Raw genomic sequence first — 22079 nt, forward strand, 5'->3', positions numbered from 1 at the left:
CTAGCGGCGGAGGCTCCCGGTGAAGGCTGCGTGTCCGCACCCTCTCCCGGTAGGGTCGCCCCTGTAGCGCCGAGATGGCGCATGTGTGTGCGGATTGCATGGCTCCTCTGGAATTGGAGGACGGCCATGACCGCTGCCCCCCCTGTCTTGGCGTGGACCATTTGAAGGAGGCCCTATCGGAGGATCCCTGCATGAACTGCAGATGCATGCCGTGGGCGCTGCGTGTGGCCAGGCTGAAGGAGGTGGAGCGGCAGCCAGGTGAGGATTCGCTGGAGCGGGATGCGCTCCCGGCCGCGCAGCCCGGCGGGGTTAAGCGCCCAGCAGCCGATGGCGGGAAGAGGCCGGCAAAGAAGAGGGCCACGGGGGGCAGGCTCGCAGCCCAGGTGCAGCACCTGTCAGCGGAGCTGCATCAGGTCAAGGAGATGCTGATGGCGCTCCAGCCGGCCCGTGCACTGGAGCCGCCGGTGGAGCAGGGGTTTGCGGAGGAAGACGCGATCTCCATCGCGGCATCGGCGAACCTGTTTGGAGATCCGTACGAGGATGCGCCGTCCCCAGCATCAGAGCCGGGTTCGCTGGTCTCCTCTCGGGACTCATCTCGGGAGACGGAGGATACCTCCATGGGGGCCATTGTTAAAGGGGCCCTGGCACGCCTCCAACTGGACGTGCCGCAGGAGAGCCCAGCTGTCGCTAGTGCATTCTTCAGACGACAGCAGGCTCCGTCCACGTTTGCGGTCCCCCCATCTGCGGACTACGTCAAGGAGCTGCATGCCTGCTGGAGGGACTCAAAGGCACTCTCCCACTCCACCTCGGACGCCCGAGCACTCGCGGCCATGCAGGATGCAGCTAAGTATGGGCTGGGGCGAATGCCGGCGGTGGAGCCAGCCATCGCGTCCCTCATTGTGGCTCCGGAAGAGACGCTCCGCCAGGACGCCAGGTGTCCGCGGCCCCAGTGTCGGGTCACGGACGACCTGCTGGTCAAAGCCTACGAGGCCGGAGCGCGGATGGGTCGTATCGGGAATTCCCTTTCGCACATTATGCTGGCGCTCGCCACGTCCCTCCAACAGGGGACTCCCGACGCCCTCGTGTCAAACTTTAGCGATGCGTCGCTACAGGCCTTCGCCCTAATGACCAGAGAGCTCGGGCGAATGATGTCCACCTTAGTCCAGGCCCGTCGCCAGGTGTGGCTGGCACAGTCCCCACTAACGGACACGTGTAGGAGGGTTCTCCGGTCAGTGCCTGTGGAGCCGGGGGAGCTGTTTGGGCCGGCGGCCATGGAGGCCCTGGAGCGGACGGCACAGGCAGGGCAGACCCGGCAGCAGCTGGCGGGGCTGCATCGGAGCGCAGCAGCCTCAGGCAGGCCGAGACCAGCTACGCCAGCCCACCACCATCGCCCTCGTCCTTCAGCGAGCTCGGGCAACCGCCAGCCAGACCCGCGGCAGCCATTTCGGGCCTTTCGTGTCCCTGAGGGCCCGCCCCCGGGACCACACAGGGGCTTCAGGTCCGGCCCCCGTCCTCCTAGGGGTGGGGGCCGCAACAAACGTTGACTCCCCAGGGCCGGCGGTCGGCTGCTTCTCCCGGCGGCAGCTCAATTACTGGGCTGCGTGCACGCCGGACCCCTGGGTAATCGCCACCCTTACCCAGGGGTACAAGTTGCAGTTCGGCCGCCGGCCTCCAACCAACGGCCGGGTCCGCTGGACCATCATCCGGGACCCGGCCAAGGGCGCAATCGTACGGGTGGATCCAGATCAACAGCCGGGGGGCTTTTATTCCAACTATTTCCTGGTGCCCAAGAAGGATGGGGGGTTTCGGCCGATCCTCGACCTTCGGCTGCTCAACAGGTATCTCAAGGTCCTACCTTTCCGCATGGTCACCGCGGCAGAGGTGGTCAGGGTGATGGCCCTCGGGGAGTGGTGTACGCTGGTGGACCTCAGGGACGCGTACTTCCACGTGCCCATCGCACCTCAGCACCAACAGTTCCTGAGGTTCGCCTTCCAAGGGCAGCACTATCAGTTTCGAGTGCTGCCCTTCGGACTGTCCCTCTCCCCGAGGGTCTTCTCCAGGTGTGTTGCTGCAGCCCTCGCACCGCTCCAGGCGGAGGGGCTGAAAATACTACCGTACTTAGATGACTGGCTGCTGTGCGCACCATCTCGGCAACAGGCGGTACGGTGGACAGACCAGCTGCTGGACCACATGGCCCGTCTGGGGCTGCGGGTAAACGTGAAGAAGAGCCGGCTGGAGCCCTCACAGTCTGTCGTCTACCTCGGGATGGAGCTCAACACCATCAGCATGAGAGCCCGTCTATCCTCCCAAAGGGTAAGCAGCATTTTGAACTCTCTCCTATCTTTCAGGAAGGGCAGGGTGGTCACTTACCTTCAGGTGTTGCAGCTGGTGGGCAAACTGACATCAGCCGCGGCAGTAGTCCCGCTGGGCCTGCTGAAGCTGCGCCCCCTTCAGAGGTGGATGAACACCTTACACCTCGACGCCAGGCGCCACAGGCTAAGGAAAGTCAGGGTGTCGGGGGCTTGTGTCCGAGCCCTGGCGCCATGGACCCAAGCGACTTTCTTGTCTGTAGGGGTGCCGTTGGGATCCATCCCGTCCGTCCCGCAGGGAGGTCGTGACGGTCGATGCTTGTCCCAGAGGCTGGGGGGCGGTCTGGCAGAGGAGAACCGCACAGGGGCAGTGGTCTCCCCGGGACAGCGCCCTCCACATCAATGTGTTGGAACTGCGGGCCATAAGGATGGCCCTGGAGCATTTTGGGTCCTCCCTGAGGGGGAGACATGTTTTGGTTCGTTCGGACAACACGTCGGCAGTGACACAGGTGAATCACCAGGGGGGAACCAGGTCGGCACGGTTGCTGCAGGAGGCAACGGAGCTGTTGACATGGGCGGCTTCCCGCCTGGCTGGGCTGAGAGCCATGTACCTGCCGGGGGAACAGAACCCCGTGGCAGACTTCCTTTCCCGCCACAAGCCCCCGCCGGGCGAGTGGCGGCTTCATCCAGAGGTGGTGAACGAGGTGTGGAGGCACTTCGGTCAGGCAGAGGTGGACCTCTTTGCCTCCGAGGAGTCGACTCACTGTCTCCAATGGTTCTCCTGGACGGAGGGGTCCAGCCCTCTCGGACAGGACGCCCTGGCTCACGATTGGCCGAGGAGTCTGCTGTATGCCTTCCCCCCGCTTCCGCTGATTTGGCCAACATTGTTGAGGGTCCTTCGGCAGGGTCACCGGCTGCTGCTGGTGGCCCCCTGCTGGCCGGGGAGGACTTGGTTTCCACTGCTGCGCAGGCTCTGCTGCAGCTCGCCATGGCGCCTCCCCGACAAGAAGGATCTCCTGTCTCAGCTGGGGGGTCAGATCTGGCACCGAGAACTGGCCCGTCTGAACCTGTGGGTGTGGCCTCTGCAGGGCCCGACCCACACCTGCTAGGATGCAGTGACTCTGTTCGGAGGACGATTCTGAACGCCAGAGCTCTGTCCACTAGAGTCCAGTATGAGTGCCGGTGGCAGATGTTCTCCAGGTGGTGCGCGGACAGGCAGGTGGATCCGCTGTGCTGTTCAGTGACGGTTATTTTGGAGTTTTTACAATTTCTGTTTGACAGGGGACGCTCCCCCTCCACCCTGAAGGTGTTCGTGGCAGCTATTTCGAGCAGACACATTCAGGTGGATGGTGGCACAGTGGGGTCCCACAGGTTGGTCTCGAGGTTCCTCAGGGGGGCCCTGAGGATGCGACCGCCCTCGGTTAGGAGGGCCCCGTTGTGGGATTTGCCCCTGGTGTTAGAGGCTTTGTGTCGGTCTCCCTTTGAGCCCCTGGCCCAGGTGGACCTCAAGTGGCTGTCGATGAAGGTGGCTTTTCTCCTTGCAGTGGTCTCTGCGAAGCGTGTGGGGGAACTGCACGCTTTGTCAGTGAGTGAGAGTTGCCTGAGGTGGACTCCAGATGGTTCAGGAGTGACGTTGTGGCCGAACCCGGCGTTCCTCCCCAAAGTGCTGACAGCCACCTACGTGAACCAGCCCATTCACTTGATGCGCTTTGACGCGGCGGAGGGAGGGTCTCCGCTTCTGTGCCCGGTGCGAGCTCTGCAGGCCTACATCGACGCCACCGCCAGTCTGAGACAGGGCGAGCAGCTGTTTGTGTGTCATGGCGGTCCGAGGAGGGGCGGGGCCCTGTCGAAGCAGCGACTGTCCCACTGGATCGTTGACACCATTGATCACAGTTACAGGTCTAGTGCACGCCAGCCGCCGGTGGGGCTGCGGGGCCACTCCATGAGGGGTGTGGCAGCATCATGGGCCGCCCTGCGAGGGGTGCCCCTGGGTGAGATCTGTGCTGCGGCTTCCTGGTCGGCCCCCAGCACCTTTGCCCGGTTCTATCGGGTCAACGTGGCGGCCCCCTCTCCTTTGGGGGCGGTTTTGCAGTCCGCATCATCTGCGCCAGGCTCCTGAGGTGAGTTGGGGCGTTCCTCGTGACTCTGTTGGTATGGGTCATCCAGTGCTTGAAGCACCGCCTCTGGCGGTCAGGAGGGATGACATAGAACGAAAGTTACGGAGGTAACTACGGTTCTATGAATCCCGGATGACCGCCAGAGCACCTGGTCACTCAGAATCTTGGTGTGTTCGCGAGAAGATTTCAGCGGAATCGATCCTCAGGTGACACCGGAACTTATCACCTCGGGTCACGTGAGGGTCACAGGTGACTTTGTTGGTATAGGTACTCGACCGTGCATGCGCAAGACGGAAATATCCAGTGCTTGAAGCACCGCCTCTGGCGGTCATCCGGGATTCATAGAACCGTAGTTACCTCCGTAACTTTTGTTTTAGTTAGTAGGGGTAGAAGGGGAATGGGGGATGAAAGTCTCACGATGATAATGGCAATGGCGGTGGCAAAGATGATCCAAACACACTCTCGCGGGCAATGGCGTAGCGAAGGAAGAAAACACACAGCAGCAGGACTCGGCACGACACAGCCGAACGCAGGACAGGGCAGAAGAACACACAGCAGGGCCATCGGCTGGAAACCCGTCTCTCTCTCCAACGTCCGTCTCCTTAAAGCATATTATCCGAATTGAGCCACAATATCAAACACTATCTCATGGCGAATTAGCATTAGCTTAGCTTTAGCTTCAGAAATATCAACAATGCAAAAGCTACGATATGCAGGCATTAGCACCAAATGCTACCGCTAGCTAGCACGTCGCTAACCTCGTTACACATTCAGTCTCGGTTCACTATAACAGTTAGATATAGCACAAATACAGGCATACACATTATATTCACCTCTTGCAGGTCACACAGAAATTTATATCAGGACCACGAGTAGTCGACCTCCACGATAAAACTTAATGCTTCCCACACAACACGATGCCTCCTCTCTTTAGCTCTCTGGTCGATAGCTTCTGGTTCTTTCCTCATGCGTGCTCACTACTTCCCACACTAACCTGCGGCACTAGTCCCGCCCCTTACACGGTGACTATACTCTGATTGGCTCGTGAGTTCTAACACAACCAAAGGTAAAACAGGAATGAAATTGATTGACAGGTGACAGGTAACAGGTTAGGTTACACATATAAACACGGCTTCTTCCTCTCTCTTTTTATCTCGGATCACAGTTATTTTACAGATTTAATGAACTTAAAGACCGTTATATGAATCTATCTTTTAACTGCAAATAGTCTTATTTATTAAACTGTACATATTATATTTATGCTTTTAACCAGCACACATTTTAACAGTTTTTAACTATTATGAACTCTATTTATTTATGAACTTTTTTAATAAAGAATATTATACTGTTAATTACTTTTTATGCTCTGTAACTTATATGATTTTTGTACAGGGCTACACAGACAATCAGCAACAGCTTCTTTCCACAGACCATCAGACTACTCAACTCACTCAAGGACATACACATACACATATAAACATACACAAACATAACATATGGACTTATTCTTTGTTTTGCTGCTCTGCACTTTGCACTTTTCACATATTATCTCCCCACAATATCATAGGCCTCTGTCAATTAACATTCAACATGAACATGTTGCAGCTCCACTAACTGATTTTTCATCAGTTAGTGGAGTCAAACAGTTCATGTGCAACTATCTCCAGTGTGTGAATATAACAAACAGCATTATACTGTAGGAAACCTGACAGAACTGTAAATGGTTTCAACAGAATATGTCATAAATTAACCTACACTTTGGTGCAGTATTAAAATCATGTTTCATGTTCAAATGGTATTATATTTTGTATTTGTTTAGTATTAAGTTAGCTACTGGTTTATACAACATCACTCAAACTTTTCAGTGGTGTCCTGTGCTCTATTCTCTCACGTCATCTCCTACCTTCACTCCTGCTGATCCGAAGTCTTCTGAATCTGGTCCAGTCTTTAAAGATATATTATTATTAATATTTCCATTAGGGCTGACCTCCAAAAGTCGACTATTCGACGATTCGATTCGGAGAGGTCTGATTCGACTATGAACCTCGTAATCGAATCTAACCAAGACCGTATCATTCTGACTATATGGGGGTGCCCACGGCTGCTGAGCATAAATTGTTACATAGAATGTCTTTTTTTTGTTATAAAAAGCCTATTTTGATAAAAAAAAATCTGCCTACTTTCTGTTAATAAAGAGTTCAAAATGACGTGCGTTTAAACGGTAGTCTTAGCTTCTTACTACGTATTAATAAACCACCCACTGCAGTTGCACAATCAAATGAGCGGAGGTTTTTTTTTTTCTTTCAAATGAGCGGAGGTTAGCAGTAGGACCGTCAAAGTCACGGTACTCAGAAGTCACTGCAGAACACTCACTGAGTGGCAAAAAGACGAGAGGCAGAGCCGCCAAAGTTTAAAATCAAGGAAGTCTGACAGTCTAACTGTGTCAGCATTTATCATGCATGACCTAACAGAACAGCAAAACATTGTGAGGATACATCTGACTTTGACCGAGTTACATTCAAGAACCTGCTTTCAATCACGGAAAATAAATTAACTCCAGCGGTGATTTTTTTTTCGATGGATCAGCTGTGTTTACCGTTTCAAGTGTCAATAGTTCTGATGGTTAGACAGATGAATTAGTCCCTAACACATCCTAAAGTTTGACATGTCAGAGTTTTTCAGAAGAGGAACTTGTTTTTTTTCCGACTTCCGAGTTGTAATGAACCGATAAGTGTCGGGAGTCACAGCTGTAATCTCGTCCCTCTGCAGCCTGTCTGTCTCTCTGCCGGTGCTGCGGTCACACTGTGTGTGTTACAGGATTGAGTAACGTAATGTACGGATTGTCGAGTCCTTCTGACCTCAGTTTGTTTTGATACTACATGTTTTACCCGGTTTCTCTGTGTCCACGACCACCGCTATCCTTCATCACGTTGAGGGGTTTGATTTGCCACTCACAGTCCGAGCAAAAGGAGCGTTGTCCAGGGCAACGTGACATAAACGCATACCCTGGCTCACAATGGCTACTAAAAATCATCCAAAGTGTGGGAAATAAATAAAGGTATTTGTTTTACACCTACCATTGTTTTGGGTGTTTTAGCTCTTTTGTTTGAAACGGGAAAAAGTCGCAAATTTGCTGCTATCTAAAAAAAAAAAAAAAAAAAAAAAAAGGTTCGACGATCAGTCGACTACGGCAAAATCTGACGAATCAGATTCGACTATGAAAATCCTTAGTCGAAAACAGCCCTAATTTCCATACTAGCAATTAAGTGTTACATAGTTGGGTTAGAAATGCTGTTTTTGGGCCCATAAACTCTGCAGTAGTTTGGACAGGAGGTCAAAACTTGGCAGGAGAGTTTTCACAAGAAAATGTAGTAGTGTGGATGTAAACAAACTCCCTATTGTGTGTGGGACAAAATAACATGCAGGTTCATCCACCATCTTAAATGAAATGAGGTCAACAACATGGTGACTGACAGGAATAACCAACTGTAGTTCTACTGGGGCGTTCTTGTGGAGAGACACACTGAGAGTCCGACTTCATATAAGTCAGTGTTGTTGAGAGAGTTGTCAGAGCTGCAGCTCTCTGAGGATGGAGGCTGACGACGGAGCAGAGCTCTGCTTTCCACTTCTCCTCAACATCTCCTGCAGAAAGCCCACGTCTCCTTGGCCTGAAGCTGTGATCCTTCACATCACACTCTCCTCCATCTCTGTGCTGACTGTAGCTCTGAACCTGCTGGTCATCATTTCAATCTCCCACTTCAGGCAGAAAAACTTCTCAGCTGACCCCATGTTATTTTAACTTTGAGATGTGAACAGGTTCTGTAGACATACAAGGAGAATGATGATGATGATGATTATTGAGTTTGTGGCACATTTTGTATTAGTTTCAGTAGTTTACCCTTTACCACAACACAACAACAGATGTGGTTGCTTTTATGTGTTGTCACTCATCAGGCCTTGTTTGATTGCAGATATTCTTTTCTTCTCCCTCCAGGCAGCTCCACACACCCACTAACATCCTCCTCCTCTCTCTGGCTGTCTCAGACCTTCTCGTCGGCCTCCTGCTGATGCCAATTGAAATCTTCCTAACCACAGCCTGCTGGTTTCTTGGTGATCTGATGTGTTCTCTGTATAATGTGGTGACCTACGTCATTACCTCCACATCAATAGGAGACATGGTGTTGATATCAATTGACCGTTATGTAGCTATTTGTGACCCTCTGCATTACACCACCAGAGTCACTGAGAGAAGAGTTCAACTCTGTGTTTGTCTGTGTTGGCTCTGCTCTGTTTTCTACAACAGTCTTATTATAATAGATAATCTGACTCAAACAAACAAACACTATTCCTGTTATGGTGAATGTCATTTTCTAATTGGTCATACTGCAGCAGCTTTTGACCTTGTTGTGACCTTTATTTTCCCCATCACCATCATCGTAGTTCTGTACATGAGAGTGTTTGTAGTGGCTGTGTCTCAGGCTCGTGCCATGCGCTCTCACATCACAGCTGTCACACTGCAGAGCTCAGTGACTCTAACCACAAAGAAATCTGAGCTGAAAGCAGCCAGGACTCTTGGTGTTCTTGTAGTTGTGTTTCTATTGTGTTTCTGTCCATATTATGGTGTTGCTCTTGCAGGAGACAGCTTGATCAATACTTACTTTGCAGCTTGTGCGTTATATCTCTTCACTTTTAACTCCTGTCTGAACCCTATAATCTACGCCTTGTTCTATCCCTGGTTTAGAAAAGTTATCAGACTGGTTGTGACTCTGCAGATTCTGCAGCCTGGCTCCCGTGAGGCCAATGTAATGTAGAGAGGCTGTGGAGAGACTGAGATAACACCTGCTCTATGGAGAAATCATGAAATACAGACAATGAAAGTGTAAAGTATGAAGTACATGTGAACAAAAACACCAGTTGACATTATTTGTTACACTGTTGTTCATTCACAGAGTCAAACAGATCATCAATATCCCCCTCAAACTGCAAACTCCACAGTGTGTGAATATAACAAACACCATTAGACACTGTTACTTCAGGGACTGAACATTGTTGCATCTTAAAGTCAGGCTAGTGCTAAGGCTGAAATTCAGCTTTGTTATGTCTTAAGATCTGCCCTGACAGTTGTGAGCACCAAGATCTGTTTCAAAGCAAATGTGGGTCATTTGAAACAGGTCTTGACACAGCTTCTGCTTCATGCCAATTTCTTTTTACCATTACAGATTTTATACTGCAGGCCTCAAATGAACCTTTTTTAGGACAAGGGCACTTGGCCTTTTAAGATTGGGGCATTTGGGCCAAGATGTAGGTGTTGGGCACCAAAGAAAAAACAAATTAAACAATTTTGCAAGAAAAAGTTTTTGTGTTTCTGCGGCAACAGATGATAAACGCTCCTAACCTTACTCATGTTATACAATTTATGACGCTCCCGACAGGTCCTACATCCACTACAGCAGCTGTAGCATGAGAAGAGATTTAACTGACGTGACAGCAGCTGTCAACATAAGTTAAATAGTTCTCTGCAACTCATGCAACTCTGCACTCAGCTTTATGAGGAGCATGTGTAACGGATGTGCACTCACTCCACCCATAAAAAACGTGCTAACCAACCCGCCAAGTGGTTGTTAACCTCTTGGCGAAGAGGTTAGCATTGTCGCCTCCGGTGCGGGAGGTCGGGGGATCGAACCCCACCTAGGGCAGGCCGTGAGAAACACAACGCAGAGGGCCAGATATGACATCGGCTACACATGTCTCACTGCGCATAAGCACCGCTGTACAATTTTATTCAATGATTTGGCTGGAACTACTTTATTTATGGCTTACCAACTGCTAAAGTAGCTAACCATTAGTATGTCAGCAGACAAAAGCGGCAAGCTCCTACAGTGAACGCCTCGGGTTCCCCAGAAGAATCTGGAAAGCATTGCCTGGGAGAGGGACGTCTGGAACTCTCTACCTGACCTGCTGCCAACCTGAAATGATGAAGTGCAGACCACTCTTTCCAGAGCCCCTATACACTGCTCTATTAAACTGAGCTCTAAAGTGGTGACCAGAAACTAAAACTTCAGAAGACATCAGTGTCTAATGTATTGGAATTGTACTTAAATCTCAAAGAAATTATTTTTGAGCACAGGGAATTGTTGCCAACACCATCCCCACCATGTGAACTCACCTTCAAAATAAGAGTCTCAGTTATGTTGGAGGACGTTACAAGAGGCTGTGTGGAGAAAGATTAAAGCAGAAGTAAGCGATCCGGTCGTTTTGGCTAACTTCTTGTCAGCCGATGGAGTTAGCAGTCCCCGGCCTCGTCCCCACGTCACCACATTCACGCGCATCCCTTGGCTGCACACACAGAGAGGACCGGCCCTTTATGCCGTTCTCTCTCCTCATTGGATAAAGGTTGTAGGATACAAGGAAAGTTTTCTCCTCGGCTTACAGCAGAGCAGAGTGACTGACAGACCCGTGTTTCAGACCAAACACTCTATGTAAGTGATTGCTGTCGGAAGATAGAACTATTTAAGACTTATATTAACACAAACATTCCGCTTACTTCTGCTTTAAATAGTTTCAACTGAAACACAAAACAAACAACAAACTAGGCTACCCCTTTTTGAAAGTGAAAGCAAGTGTCTGCAGGTTTTTGAACCCTCAGATAACAACACTAAAAACTGATTAGATGTTTTTTCCACCACGGGTCAAATCTGTCTTTTTGTTTGGGCACACACACACACACACACCCAACTGCAAGAAAAAAATGTCATAATATGCATATTCACTTATTCTGGCCGCCAAAAGCCAGGTGGTAAAGGCTCTGTTTCTGTGCCCTTAACCCTGTAGTTGTGTGGACACTAAAACTTGCCAGAAAAGATGTGTTTTCAAAAGAAAAGGCAGCAGTAGACGTAGACAAACTCTCTCTGTGGGACAAAAGAACAGTACCATTGGGAAATTCTCGTTGAGAGACACACTGAGAGTTCGACTTCATATAAGTCAGTGTTGTTGAGAGAGTTGTCAGAGCTGCAGCTCTCTGAGGATGGAGGCTGATGATGGAGCAGAGCTCTGCTTTCCACTTCTCCTCAACACCTCCTGCAGGAAGCCCACATATCCTTGGCCTGAAGCTGTGATCCTTCATATTACATTCTCCTCCATCTCTGTGCTCACTGTAGCTCTGAACCTGCTCGTTATCATCTCAATCTCCCATTTCAGGCACAAAAACCTCTCAGCTGAACCTACGTTTTTATGATACCTGAAGTGAACAGCCTCTGTCGTTTTACAAGTAGAGTGGTCTTTGGCTTGTTGCATCTGGGCACTAGACCTACATTCTCCATTGCTGACAGTTCTGTGATACAGTAACTATATGGATTATCAGCAGACTTTGAACCGATTGTGTTGTTACTCAATGTGACCTTGTTTGATTACACATATTCTTCTCTTCTCCCTCCAGGCAGCTCCACACACCCACTAACATCCTCCTCCTCTCTCTGGCTGTCTCAGACATTCTCGTCGGCCTCCTGCTGATTCCAGGAGATATCTTCATAAACACAGCCTGCTGGTTTCTTGGTGATCGGATGTGTTCTCTGTATATCTATGTCTATTTCATCATCACCTCCACATCAATAGGAGTCATGGTGATGATATCAGTCGACCGTTATGTAGCTATTTGTGACCCTCTGCATTACACCACCAGAGTCACTGAGAGAAGAGTTCAACTCTGTGTTTGTCTGTGTTGGTTCTGCTCTGTTTTCTACACCTGTCTTATCTTAAAGGATGAACTGACACATCCAAACAGACACAGTTCATGTTATGGAGAATGTGTGGCTGTCATTGACATTGCAGCAGGAACTGTTGACCTTGTTCTGTCCTTTATTCTCCCCATCACCATCATTGTAGTTCTGTACATGAGAGTGTTTGTAGTGGCTGTGTCTCAGGCTCGTGCCATGCGCTCTCACATCACAGCTGTCACACTGCAGAGCTCAGTGACTCTAACCACAAAGAAATCTGAGCTGAAAGCAGCCAGGACTCTTGGTGTTCTTGTAGTTGTGTTTCTAATGTGTTTCTGTCCATATTATGGTGTTACTCTTGCAGGAGACGGATTGATCAATACTTCTTTTCCAGATTTTGTGTTATATCTCTTCTATTTTAACTCCTGTCTGAACCCTATAATCTACGCCTTGTTCTATCCCTGGTTTAGAAAAGTTATCAGACTGGTTGTGACTCTGCAGATTCTGCAGCCTGGCTCCCGTGAGGCCAATGTAATGTAGAGAGGCTGTGGAGAAACTAAGATGACACCTGCTCTATGGAGAAATCATGAAATACAGACAATGAAAGTGTAAAGTATGAAGTACATGTGAACAAAAACACCAGTTGACATTATTTGTTACACTGTTGTTCATTCACAGAGTCAAACAGATCATCAATATCCCCCTCAAACTGCAAACTCCACAGTGTGTGAATATAACAAACACCATCAGACTGGTTGTGACTCTGCAGATTCTGCAGCCTGGCTCCCGTGAGGCCAACATAATGTAGAGAGGCTGTGGAGAGACTAAGATGACACCTGCTCTGGATAAATTGATAATTATGTTCAGTGAGTAAATCATCTAATATATAGTATAGTCCATAATATAAAGTGGAAGTTATATGTACAGAAATATTGATGTAGACATTGTTCCTGGCACTTTTTGGATTGCTCTTATTGATTCTTATTGATTTTCACACATCATATTTTGTGAAGTAGCGTAGAAGTAGAGGTAAAAGTGAATACACTTTGTCAAATATTTAAAATATAAGCTTCAGAGTGATTATGATGGTTAATTAAATGACTTGTAACTTGTTACAGGGAGAATGGAGGCTCTCTGTGTCTCTTGACTGAAAACTAACCTTGCAATGTCAGTGCATCATCTATCTTCGCTATTTTAAAATTGCTATTTATAAAGTGGTCATAGGTTTTGTGATTGTTGTGAATGTTTAAACAAGCACATTAAGTTTTGTAATAAGTGTTTTTCAGGAACTGGTTCAGTGACAATTTCATGCCATGGAAGCTTCATTTACTGTATATCAGTCAGCTGGTTTGTCTGGAAACTGATCAGCTTCAGTTCCCGTTGATGGCTCTGTACTGCAGCACAGTGGAGTGATGTGCACACTGCACATTAACCACGATGCAATAACCACCAGCAGTGGTGGAAAGAGTGCCTTGCAACCTTGCAAGATCAGTGCCTCCCAGCTCTGTTTTGCAGCACCACAACACAAAAGTGCCCCGTAACATGTAATCTCTTGTTTATAACAGATAAGACTACACAAATATACACTTCATAACGCGTATATGATAAATATTGATTGCTTTCGCACAGGCTTTGTTGAAAACAACAAGAGAACAGACTTTCATAGTTCCCCTTTAATATCACACTTCCATTGTTCATGTACATTCAGTGACGGCTGGTATCAATGGGCTAGTGGGGCTAAGCCCTCCCTGCATTAGGCTACACAACAAAAGACGAGGAAAAAATATTATATATATATTATATTCTCTAAATAACATACAAAAGATTGTTCTAAGTCTTAGTAAAATTGGAACTGGCAACAATATTAAATAGTTTCAAGAAAAACACAGGATATCTCTAAATGGGCTAATTTTAATCAGCCCGAGCTCACCGAGTCTGCTCTCATTCATTTTCTGATTGTGGATGATTGACAGGTGCTATGTCCCGCCCTCGCCATTGACCGACTGTTGGGGCTAATTTCATTCAGCCCACAGGCCGATCGGTTCTGACCAATCAGCAGCGGGCTGACGCAGGGTCAGTGATTGACAGGCGTCATGTCCCGCCCCCTTGGTTTACTTGTCATTGGGGCTAATTTCATTTAGCCCAACAGCGCTGTTTTCAGACCAATGACAGGAGCCGGAGGAAAAGTTGTGTTGTTGTGGGAGGGAGAAGACAGAAACAGCGGCGCTAGGCGCTAGCATCACAGGTAGCATTAGCATACTTTACTGCTCTAAACTGTCTTTGCTAACATGAACGAAGTGGAGAATCTAGTTTCTAAACTCACTGGGAGCACCAGACTTAAATGACATGGCGATAACAGACCAGAAAGGCCGTCGATATGAGCTGCATATATCGTCTTCTTTTTTTTTTTTTAATTGAGCAATATCGTCGGGTGTGTGTGCATGCGTGCGTGCGTGCGTGCGTACGTGCGTGTGTGTGCGCGCGTGCGTGCGTGCGTGCGTGAGAGAGAGAGAGAGACTGTGTGTATGAGATAACCAGGTGAATTTTTTTTCTTTTTGGACTAGACCCTTCTACTTAATGCAGTGTGTAGGCCTAGTTAGTTGTGAGATGGGATAACCCTAACTTTTAGCTGTGTTAACCATTTAATGGGTATAATTTATTTATTAGCCCACCCAACTAATTTGACCACCAGCCGCCACTGTGTACATTAGACTATATATCTTCTCCATTTTAAAAATGCTTCCTGTAAAGTGGCCAGAGGTTTTGTGATTGTTATGAAGTATAAAATACCTACACATTACGCCAAAGCACATTAAGTTTTATAATAAGTGTTTTTTAGTGACTGGTTCAGTGAGAGTTTTATACCATGGGAACATCATCTATACCAGTCAGCTGGTTTGTCTGTAAACTGATCAGCTTCAATTTCCGTCGATGGCTCTGTACTGCAGCAGTGATGTGCACTGTAATAACCACCAGAGACTGTGTGACATGTGAGGCCTCAGTACATGAGATGCAAAAAGACTGATCTCAGAAATATTAATGAAACATTTGGGGGAAATACTCCACATTTTTCCTGATTAGTAAACAAATGTAGAAAAAATAATAGTAGTTAATACAGAGAAAAGTTGACATGGCATAAGACTCTCATCAGTTACAGATCCATAGTTTCCTCAGTCAGGGTCCATGTAGAATAAAAGCATAAAATAACAGCCTGTAATGTCTTTGATTCCTCTTTATATTATCAAAAAAATCAATTTCTCAGTGCCAGCATTTGTTGTAAAGACACTATCCAGACATTGAGACAGGTTATCCATGACACTCTTTTCCAACATCGATCAACACAAAAATAGACAGTTGGAACCAGCTTTGTTGAAAACTCTGAATAATCACCTTGTCTGACAGATAAAAAGTTTGTAACATCTAAAATGTTTTTATTTGTTTTTTTCACTGTAGTTGCCTCTTTTGTTTGCAAGTTTGTCTTTTCAATTGGCACATTAAGCAGATTAATTGAGTCCTGGCAACCCCCTCAAATTACTGTGGCAACCTCTGAGCCTCAGGCCAGGCCAGAAGTTTTGGGTGAAGCTACATTTTCTTGTGGACAAGGCCGAAGTTTCTGTGAAACACAACCACACACTTAACACACACATGCACTGCTCTCTCTGTCACACACAGACACAGGTAACTTTATGTGACAACAGCTCCTCAGTGTCAGTGCTCAGAGAAAGATGATCATTCATGTGTCTGTCTGATTGGCTCTGCCTTGACCTCAACTTTGTGGGTTTGGCTCCCATTTTGACAAAGATTGCACTCTGAGGCACATTTGGCAGATTAATGGAATTGTACACATTCAATTGTTACAGATCAAAACTATTGTTGAATGTCATTAAACATCATAGGCCTATGTAATGTGAAAAATACATTTAACTTATGTAAGAGGCTCACAGCCTCCTCTCTTCTGATTGGCTGACACTGACCTGTTGTGACTAGAGCTCCAGAGAGAAGCTGAGAGAGGAGATGGAAAACAACACTGAGATGGTTTTTAGATCTTCTCATGGATCAACACTTCAAAATAAAATAAAGATTGAATCTCCCTATTTCCTTTTCTTCTGTTATTCATGAACATATACTGAATGCATAGTTGGACAATAAAGAGCAACTATTCCACCTTCACTATGTTACATTTTTACCTCAATTAACCAGCTCCAGAGTCCTAGTGCTGGTTAAATCAATGACTTGTAACTTGTTACAGGGAGAATGGAGGCTCTCTGCCTTCTTCCTAGTGTCTCTTGGCTGAAAACCAACCTCAGAGCCTCCGACCCGGGATAGTTCAACATTTTGGCAAATTGGCCCATTGCCATAATCCCTATAGTTTTAGGAGTAGTTTCGTTACCTTTAATTGTCGGTGCAAGCTATTTTTAGAACGGCGGAGCAGAGCCGTGAGCTGCTCAGCGCTACGCTACGGAGGCTAATGGGATTTCTTGGTTTCCCTCATCAAACTCATCAAATACACAATCCAACAACTCCAAAACGCTCTGGTGGACAAATTGTGACCTGCACATTCACCACGCTATTGATTGCTTTCCTGTCGGCTTTATGGAAAACAAATGCACATGGCCAACAGGAGGGTTAACATTAAAATGGGGGAGAAAAAGGCTATTATTGCTCTTCCTCTATCTAATGATGCCCAGGGTCCAAGTCCACAAGGAGAGAAAGAACAGAGAGAGATGGGAAAATGAGAGACAGAGTCCTGCTTCATATAAGTCAGTGTTGTTGAGAGAGTTGTCAGAGCTGCAGCTCTCTGAGGATGGAGGCTGACGACGGAGCAGAGCTCTGCTTTCCACTTCTCCTCAACACCTCCTGCAGGAAGCCCACGTCTCCTTGGCCTGAAGCTGTGATCTTTCAAATTCCACTTTCCTCAGTCCGTGTCCTGACTGTAGCTCTCAACCTGCTCGTCATCGTCTCAATCTCCCACTTCAGGCACAAAAACTCAGTTGAATCTACTTTTTCTTAATACAGGAAGTGAACAGCCTCTGTTTTACAAGTAGAATGGTCTTTGACTTGTTTAGGGCTGCAACAACGAATCGATAAAATCGATAAAAATCGATTATTAAATTCGTTGGAAACGAATTTGATTATCGATTCGTTGGGTAGCGATTAACTTGGCCCAGAGCCAGGGAAAAAAATTAAATATTTCTTATCTTTACCCGTGTCCAAAACAGCCAGCAGCAGCAGCAGCAGTCATCCAGCTCCAATAATCCACTAATATTATTTCCGTGATCGCGTTCCTGGCGGCCACTCGGCCAGCCTGTTACATTCATTTGCATCATGTAAAAAAAAGAGGTATTTTTAGTGGCGGCAACAGCCGTGTTTCTGATCAACCGGATCTGTGTTGTCCGGTTCCACCGCGTTGGTCCAACGTTACTCCCACACGGACACGGTCCGCGCGGCTCGGACGCGGTGTGTCACAGACATGGTCACGGACATGGTCACGGACTGTCTGGACCGGTGGTCTGGACTCGGTACCAGCAGCAGAGAGGCTTCTGTCTCCTCTGTCAGCCTCTCCTGTCAGGAGCTGAAGCTAAAGCTAAAGCTAACGTTAGCTAAAACTTTTTTCTTTTTTTTCACACAATGCAAATGAATGAAGCAGCCGGCCGCGAGGAACGCGATGCAAACGGGAATAATATGGATTATTAAACTGTTTGATGACTGCTGCTGCTGACTGATTTGGACACCTAAAGGTAAGAAATATTTCTTTGAGGTTTGATCAGCTGTTCCTCTGCTCAGAGCTCGGTGTGTGGAGACTCAGATTAGAGATCTGATCATCATTCACCCGTTTTATTTTATAGTGATGGGCGCTTACAGTTAATACCGATGTTTACATCAGATCGCTGGTGTGTGTGTGTGTGTGTGTGTGTGTCGTTGTGGGTGTGTGACCGGAGGGTCCAGCCTGTCCCCCCGCGGTGACTGGTGTTTATCACGGTGTGATTACGTGGGCCGGTCGGGGAAGCTGTGAGCCAAACTGAAAACTGTCGGAGTAACGTCAGGGTGTTGTCGTTGATCTGGTGAATGATGAACTTTCAGGGTTGATCAGAATTTTCCTCTGGATGTAAACATGCTGCAGACTTCCACTTGTAAGCAAATCAGGCAGTGCCCTAATGAATTTTGTCTATTTAAAAAAAAAAAAATGTATTATTAGTTTAACAGCTCTGGGCCGTTCAACTAACTTAAAAAAAACGTATTTGTGCAATTTTTTGCACTAATATTGTCCATTTGGAATAACATTCTGTTTTTGAATAAACTTAGGGAGAAATAAATAAATTATACCAGTGACATGCTGGATCAAACTGAGAAACATCTCCTCCTCTCATTCTTCTCTTCCGTACAATGTAAAAATCAAATTTGTGCCTATTTTTTTATCCGATTAATCGATTAATCGAAGAAATAATCGACAGATTAATCGATTATCAAAATAATCGTTAGTTGCAGCCCTAGACTTGTTGCATCTGGGCACTAGACTTATATTTGGCATTACTGACATTGTGATAAATTGTCTTCACTTTATTGAAATGTAATTATATTTGTGTTTTTTTGGTTTAACAACAGACCTTGTTTGAATAGATTGTGTTGTCACTCATGAGGCCTTTTTGGATTACACATATTCTTCTCTTCTCCCTCCAGGCAGCTCCACACACCCACTAACATCCTCCTCCTCTCTCTGGCTGTCTCAGACTGTCTTGTCGGCCTCCTGTTGATGCGAGGACATGAGCTCCTAAACCCAACCTGCTGGTTTCTTGGTGATCTGATGTGTTCTCTGTATATCTATGTCTCTTTCATCATCACCTCCACATCAGTAGGAGTCATGGTGATGATATCAGTCGACCGTTATGTAGCTATTTGTGACCCTCTGCATTACACCAGCAGAGTCACTGAGAGAAGAGTTGAACTCTGTATTTGTCTGTGTTGGCTCTGCTCTGTTTTCTACAACAGTCTCATCTGTAAGGACAACCTGATTCATCCAGACAGACACACTTCATGTTATGGAGAATGTGTGTTTGTTACTGATTATATTGCAGATTCTGTTGACCTTGTTCTGACCTTTATTTTCCCCATCACCATCATTGTAGTTCTGTACATGAGAGTGTTTGTGGTGGCTGTGTCTCAGGCTCGTGCCATGCGCTCTCACATTACAGCTGTCACACTGCAGAGCTCAGTGACTCTAACCACAAAGAAATCTGAGCTGAAAGCAGCCAGGACTCTTGGTGTTCTTGTAGTTGTGTTTCTATTGTGTTTCTGTCCATATTATGGTGTTGCTCTTGCAGGAGACAGATTGATCAATACCTCATTTGGAGCTTTTGCATTATATCTCTTTTATTTTAACTCCTGTCTGAACCCTATAATCTACGCCTTGTTCTACCCCTGGTTTAGAAAAGTTATCAGACTGGTTGTGACTCTGCAGATTCTGCAGCCTGGCTCCTGTGAGGCCAATGTAATGTAGAGAGGCTGTGGAGAGACTCAGATAACACCTGCTCTATGGACAAAGTGATTATTATGTTCATGTTGTTCAGTGAGTGAATCATCCAATCCAAGAGGTGAAAATATAAAGTGGAAATTATATGTGCAGAAATGTGGACATAGAAATTGTTCCTGGCACTCCTTTATTGATTTTCACACATCATATTTTGTGAAATAGAGTAGAAGTAGAGGTAGAAGTGAATACACTTTGTCAAATATTTAAAATATAAACTTCAGAGTGATTATGACAGTTAGATAAATGACTTGTAACTTGTTACAGGGAAAATGGAGGCTCTCTGCCTTCAACGCAGTGTCTCTTGACTGAAAACAAACCTTGCAAAATCAGTGCCTCATCTATCTTTGCTATTTTAAAATTACCATTTGTAAAGTGGTCATAGGTTTTGTGATGTGTTGTGAACATTAAACCCAAGCACATTAAGTTTTGTATTAAGTGTTTTTAATGAACTGTCTCAGTGAGAGTTTTATACCATGGAAACTTCATACAGTCAGCTAGTTTGTCTGGAAACTCAGCTTCAGTTTCTGTCGATGGCTCTTTACTGCAGCACAGTGGAGTGATGTGCTCACTGCACATTAACCACAATGCAATAACCACCAATAGAAGTGGAAAGAATAGGGGACACTGGGGAAGATTTTAACACTCTCTGTTGTAGCTCGTATAAAAAAAACAAGCTTAATTTTTAGGCCTTTTCTCGAAAATTGCATATCCATAATAAAATGAGTATATCTCTGCAACCACAAGGTCTATTTGAATACTTTTGGTGTCATAGTAAAGGGAAGAAATTGAGGAATTGCTGAGATGTGTAATTATCAGTATATCTGTTACTGGTGAAGAGTAAATGAAGATGACACACAGAAAAAAATTAATAAAATTAATATTCGCCTAAAAAAAATCATATTTTTGATGAGTGCCCTTTAGAATAATGCTAATGAAGCTCAAACTCTCTATAAAATCATTGTACAACATATGAACATTGTCTCTGCAGTGGTTGATTCTGATTAATTGAAGCAGGACAAAATTATTGAGATTTTATTACAAAATATTCAGGCGAACTTTCCAAAATGTCCATTTTTGGCACAGCTTGGAATCACCTGCCACTATAAACCATTGTTTAATCTTTATTTTCACACAATTTGCATAAACTAACTGAAAATGAATCAGCCAGAACTGAATAAGAATTGCATTCCTAACCCTATGGGTCTGTCTGCGTAAAGCTGCACTGAGAGCAGCTTATTTGGGTGGGTTTGGCTATCAGCCTCTATCTCTGCAGCGGATTTGTCGATTTGAGTGATTGACGGCTCATTCGAACCATTAGAGAGAATAGAATGAAGCTAGACCCACGTCGATGTGATTGGCCGCACTAGCCTCGCATCACCAGGCTCTTCAGACAAGCGAAGAGCCTGTCAGTTACCTCCCAATTAGTCTGCATTCTGGTTCCTGTCTGTAGCGGATACCGAAATCACCAAATTCACCAAAATAAAAGTATTCACCAACATAAAACTTATAAAATAAACATTAACTTGTAATACAATAAAAGCAAAATGTTAACTTAATGGCTCGGGGACTTTCTTGTAAATTATATTCCTTAAATTAAAGAGTTTTACGGCATTTTATTAGCTTGGTGCTTTTATTTTGAAGGAAAGGTCTGTCTCTCTCGCCCTGGATCCGTTTCCTACCAAAACAGCGAGTCAACAGCCCCAGACTAGGCCGCACTGGCAGCCATGAGCCAGCCATGAGCCAATCAGAGTCAGCAGATCCACGTGCAGGCCAACGTGGTGTTGTGTGCGCTCGTGCAGGCTTCCCCCGGGTCCTAAAGCCATCGGATTGCGGCCAGACAGAGGAAACTGAACTGCACAAATTTCACATCCTATTGGATCAGTTACAGCTCCTCTCTGCCCGCCATATTGCCTTTCCTATGCACATGATCCACAACCATTAGCAGCCTTAGAGTGACAGTATGGTCAACCACACCAGCTGACCCTGAGAGAGATGCAGACTATTTGAAATCTTCCTAGAGTAATCTGTGGAGATGATGCAGGCTTTCAGAATTTTGCAGTCAGAGTGAGATCATTGGTGGGAATGTTACAATCACTATGATCAAGAGAACGCATCGTTTCAAAACTGAAAACGGAGCATTCTGTGTACTTGTGATCTCCCAAATTGTTCTTTGCATTCTTGGTATTGAGAATTTAACGTTGTTAAAGTGAGACTCTCTAACAAGGACAAAACCTTTGATACCTATGCCATTTTAGATGATGGATCTGAATGCACAATGTTGTTACCTGCACAGCAGAATATCTGGGCTTAGAGGGAGAGCCTGAGCAACTTGAGCATCGTACAGTGAGGCAACAGACCGAGAAGAGGAAGAACCTTAGATTATCCGCTGCCTCAAGGCCTGAGAAAAAAATAC

General features: G+C 46.4%; 3 protein-coding genes and 1 long non-coding RNA gene across 7 annotated transcripts in view; 3 read left to right on the forward strand and 1 right to left on the reverse strand.

The window, feature by feature from the left end:
• Positions 1 to 16166, reverse strand: part of LOC146965504 (uncharacterized) — a 518674-nt gene extending 502508 nt beyond the window's left edge. The window contains exon 1 of the long non-coding RNA XR_015034606.1: positions 16057 to 16166. This is a non-coding gene — a long non-coding RNA (uncharacterized LOC146965504). The remainder of the gene's footprint in view (positions 1 to 16056) is intronic.
• LOC146965537 (trace amine-associated receptor 13c-like) lies at positions 8016 to 9237 on the forward strand. Its single transcript, XM_085764795.1, has 2 exons — positions 8016 to 8188; positions 8421 to 9237. Exons 1-2 carry the CDS (start codon positions 8016 to 8018, stop codon positions 9235 to 9237), a joined length of 990 nt encoding a protein of 329 aa, XP_085620921.1.
• LOC146965538 (trace amine-associated receptor 13c-like) lies at positions 11448 to 12678 on the forward strand. 2 transcript variants are annotated; one of them, XM_085764657.1, is made up of 2 exons: positions 11448 to 11623; positions 11862 to 12678. In XM_085764657.1, the coding sequence occupies exons 1-2, from the start codon at positions 11451 to 11453 to the stop codon at positions 12676 to 12678; spliced, it is 990 nt and encodes a 329-aa protein (XP_085620783.1). In that variant the 5' UTR covers positions 11448 to 11450. The 2 variants fall into 2 exon arrangements, with proteins under 2 accessions (XP_085620783.1, XP_085620782.1); XM_085764656.1 differs by having other exon boundaries at positions 11451 to 11527.
• A 776-nt stretch (positions 16167 to 16942) lies between the features above and the next one.
• Positions 16943 to 19645, forward strand: LOC146965539 (trace amine-associated receptor 13c-like). Of its 3 annotated transcripts, XM_085765164.1 has the most exons (3): positions 16943 to 17115; positions 17671 to 17702; positions 18867 to 19645. In XM_085765164.1, the coding sequence occupies exons 1-3, from the start codon at positions 16943 to 16945 to the stop codon at positions 19631 to 19633; spliced, it is 972 nt and encodes a 323-aa protein (XP_085621290.1). In that variant the 3' UTR covers positions 19634 to 19645. The 3 variants fall into 3 exon arrangements, with proteins under 3 accessions (XP_085621290.1, XP_085621289.1, XP_085621291.1); XM_085765163.1 differs by lacking the exon at positions 17671 to 17702 and having other exon boundaries at positions 18817 to 19645; XM_085765165.1 differs by lacking the exon at positions 17671 to 17702 and having other exon boundaries at positions 16943 to 17019; positions 18817 to 19645.
• Positions 19646 to 22079: the final 2434 nt, after the last annotated feature.

This window comes from Trachurus japonicus, chromosome 21, assembly GCF_045865225.1.
Source record: "Trachurus japonicus isolate A0001 chromosome 21, Traja_1.0".
In the NCBI taxonomy this organism is placed as follows: Eukaryota; Metazoa; Chordata; class Actinopteri; order Carangiformes; family Carangidae; genus Trachurus; species Trachurus japonicus.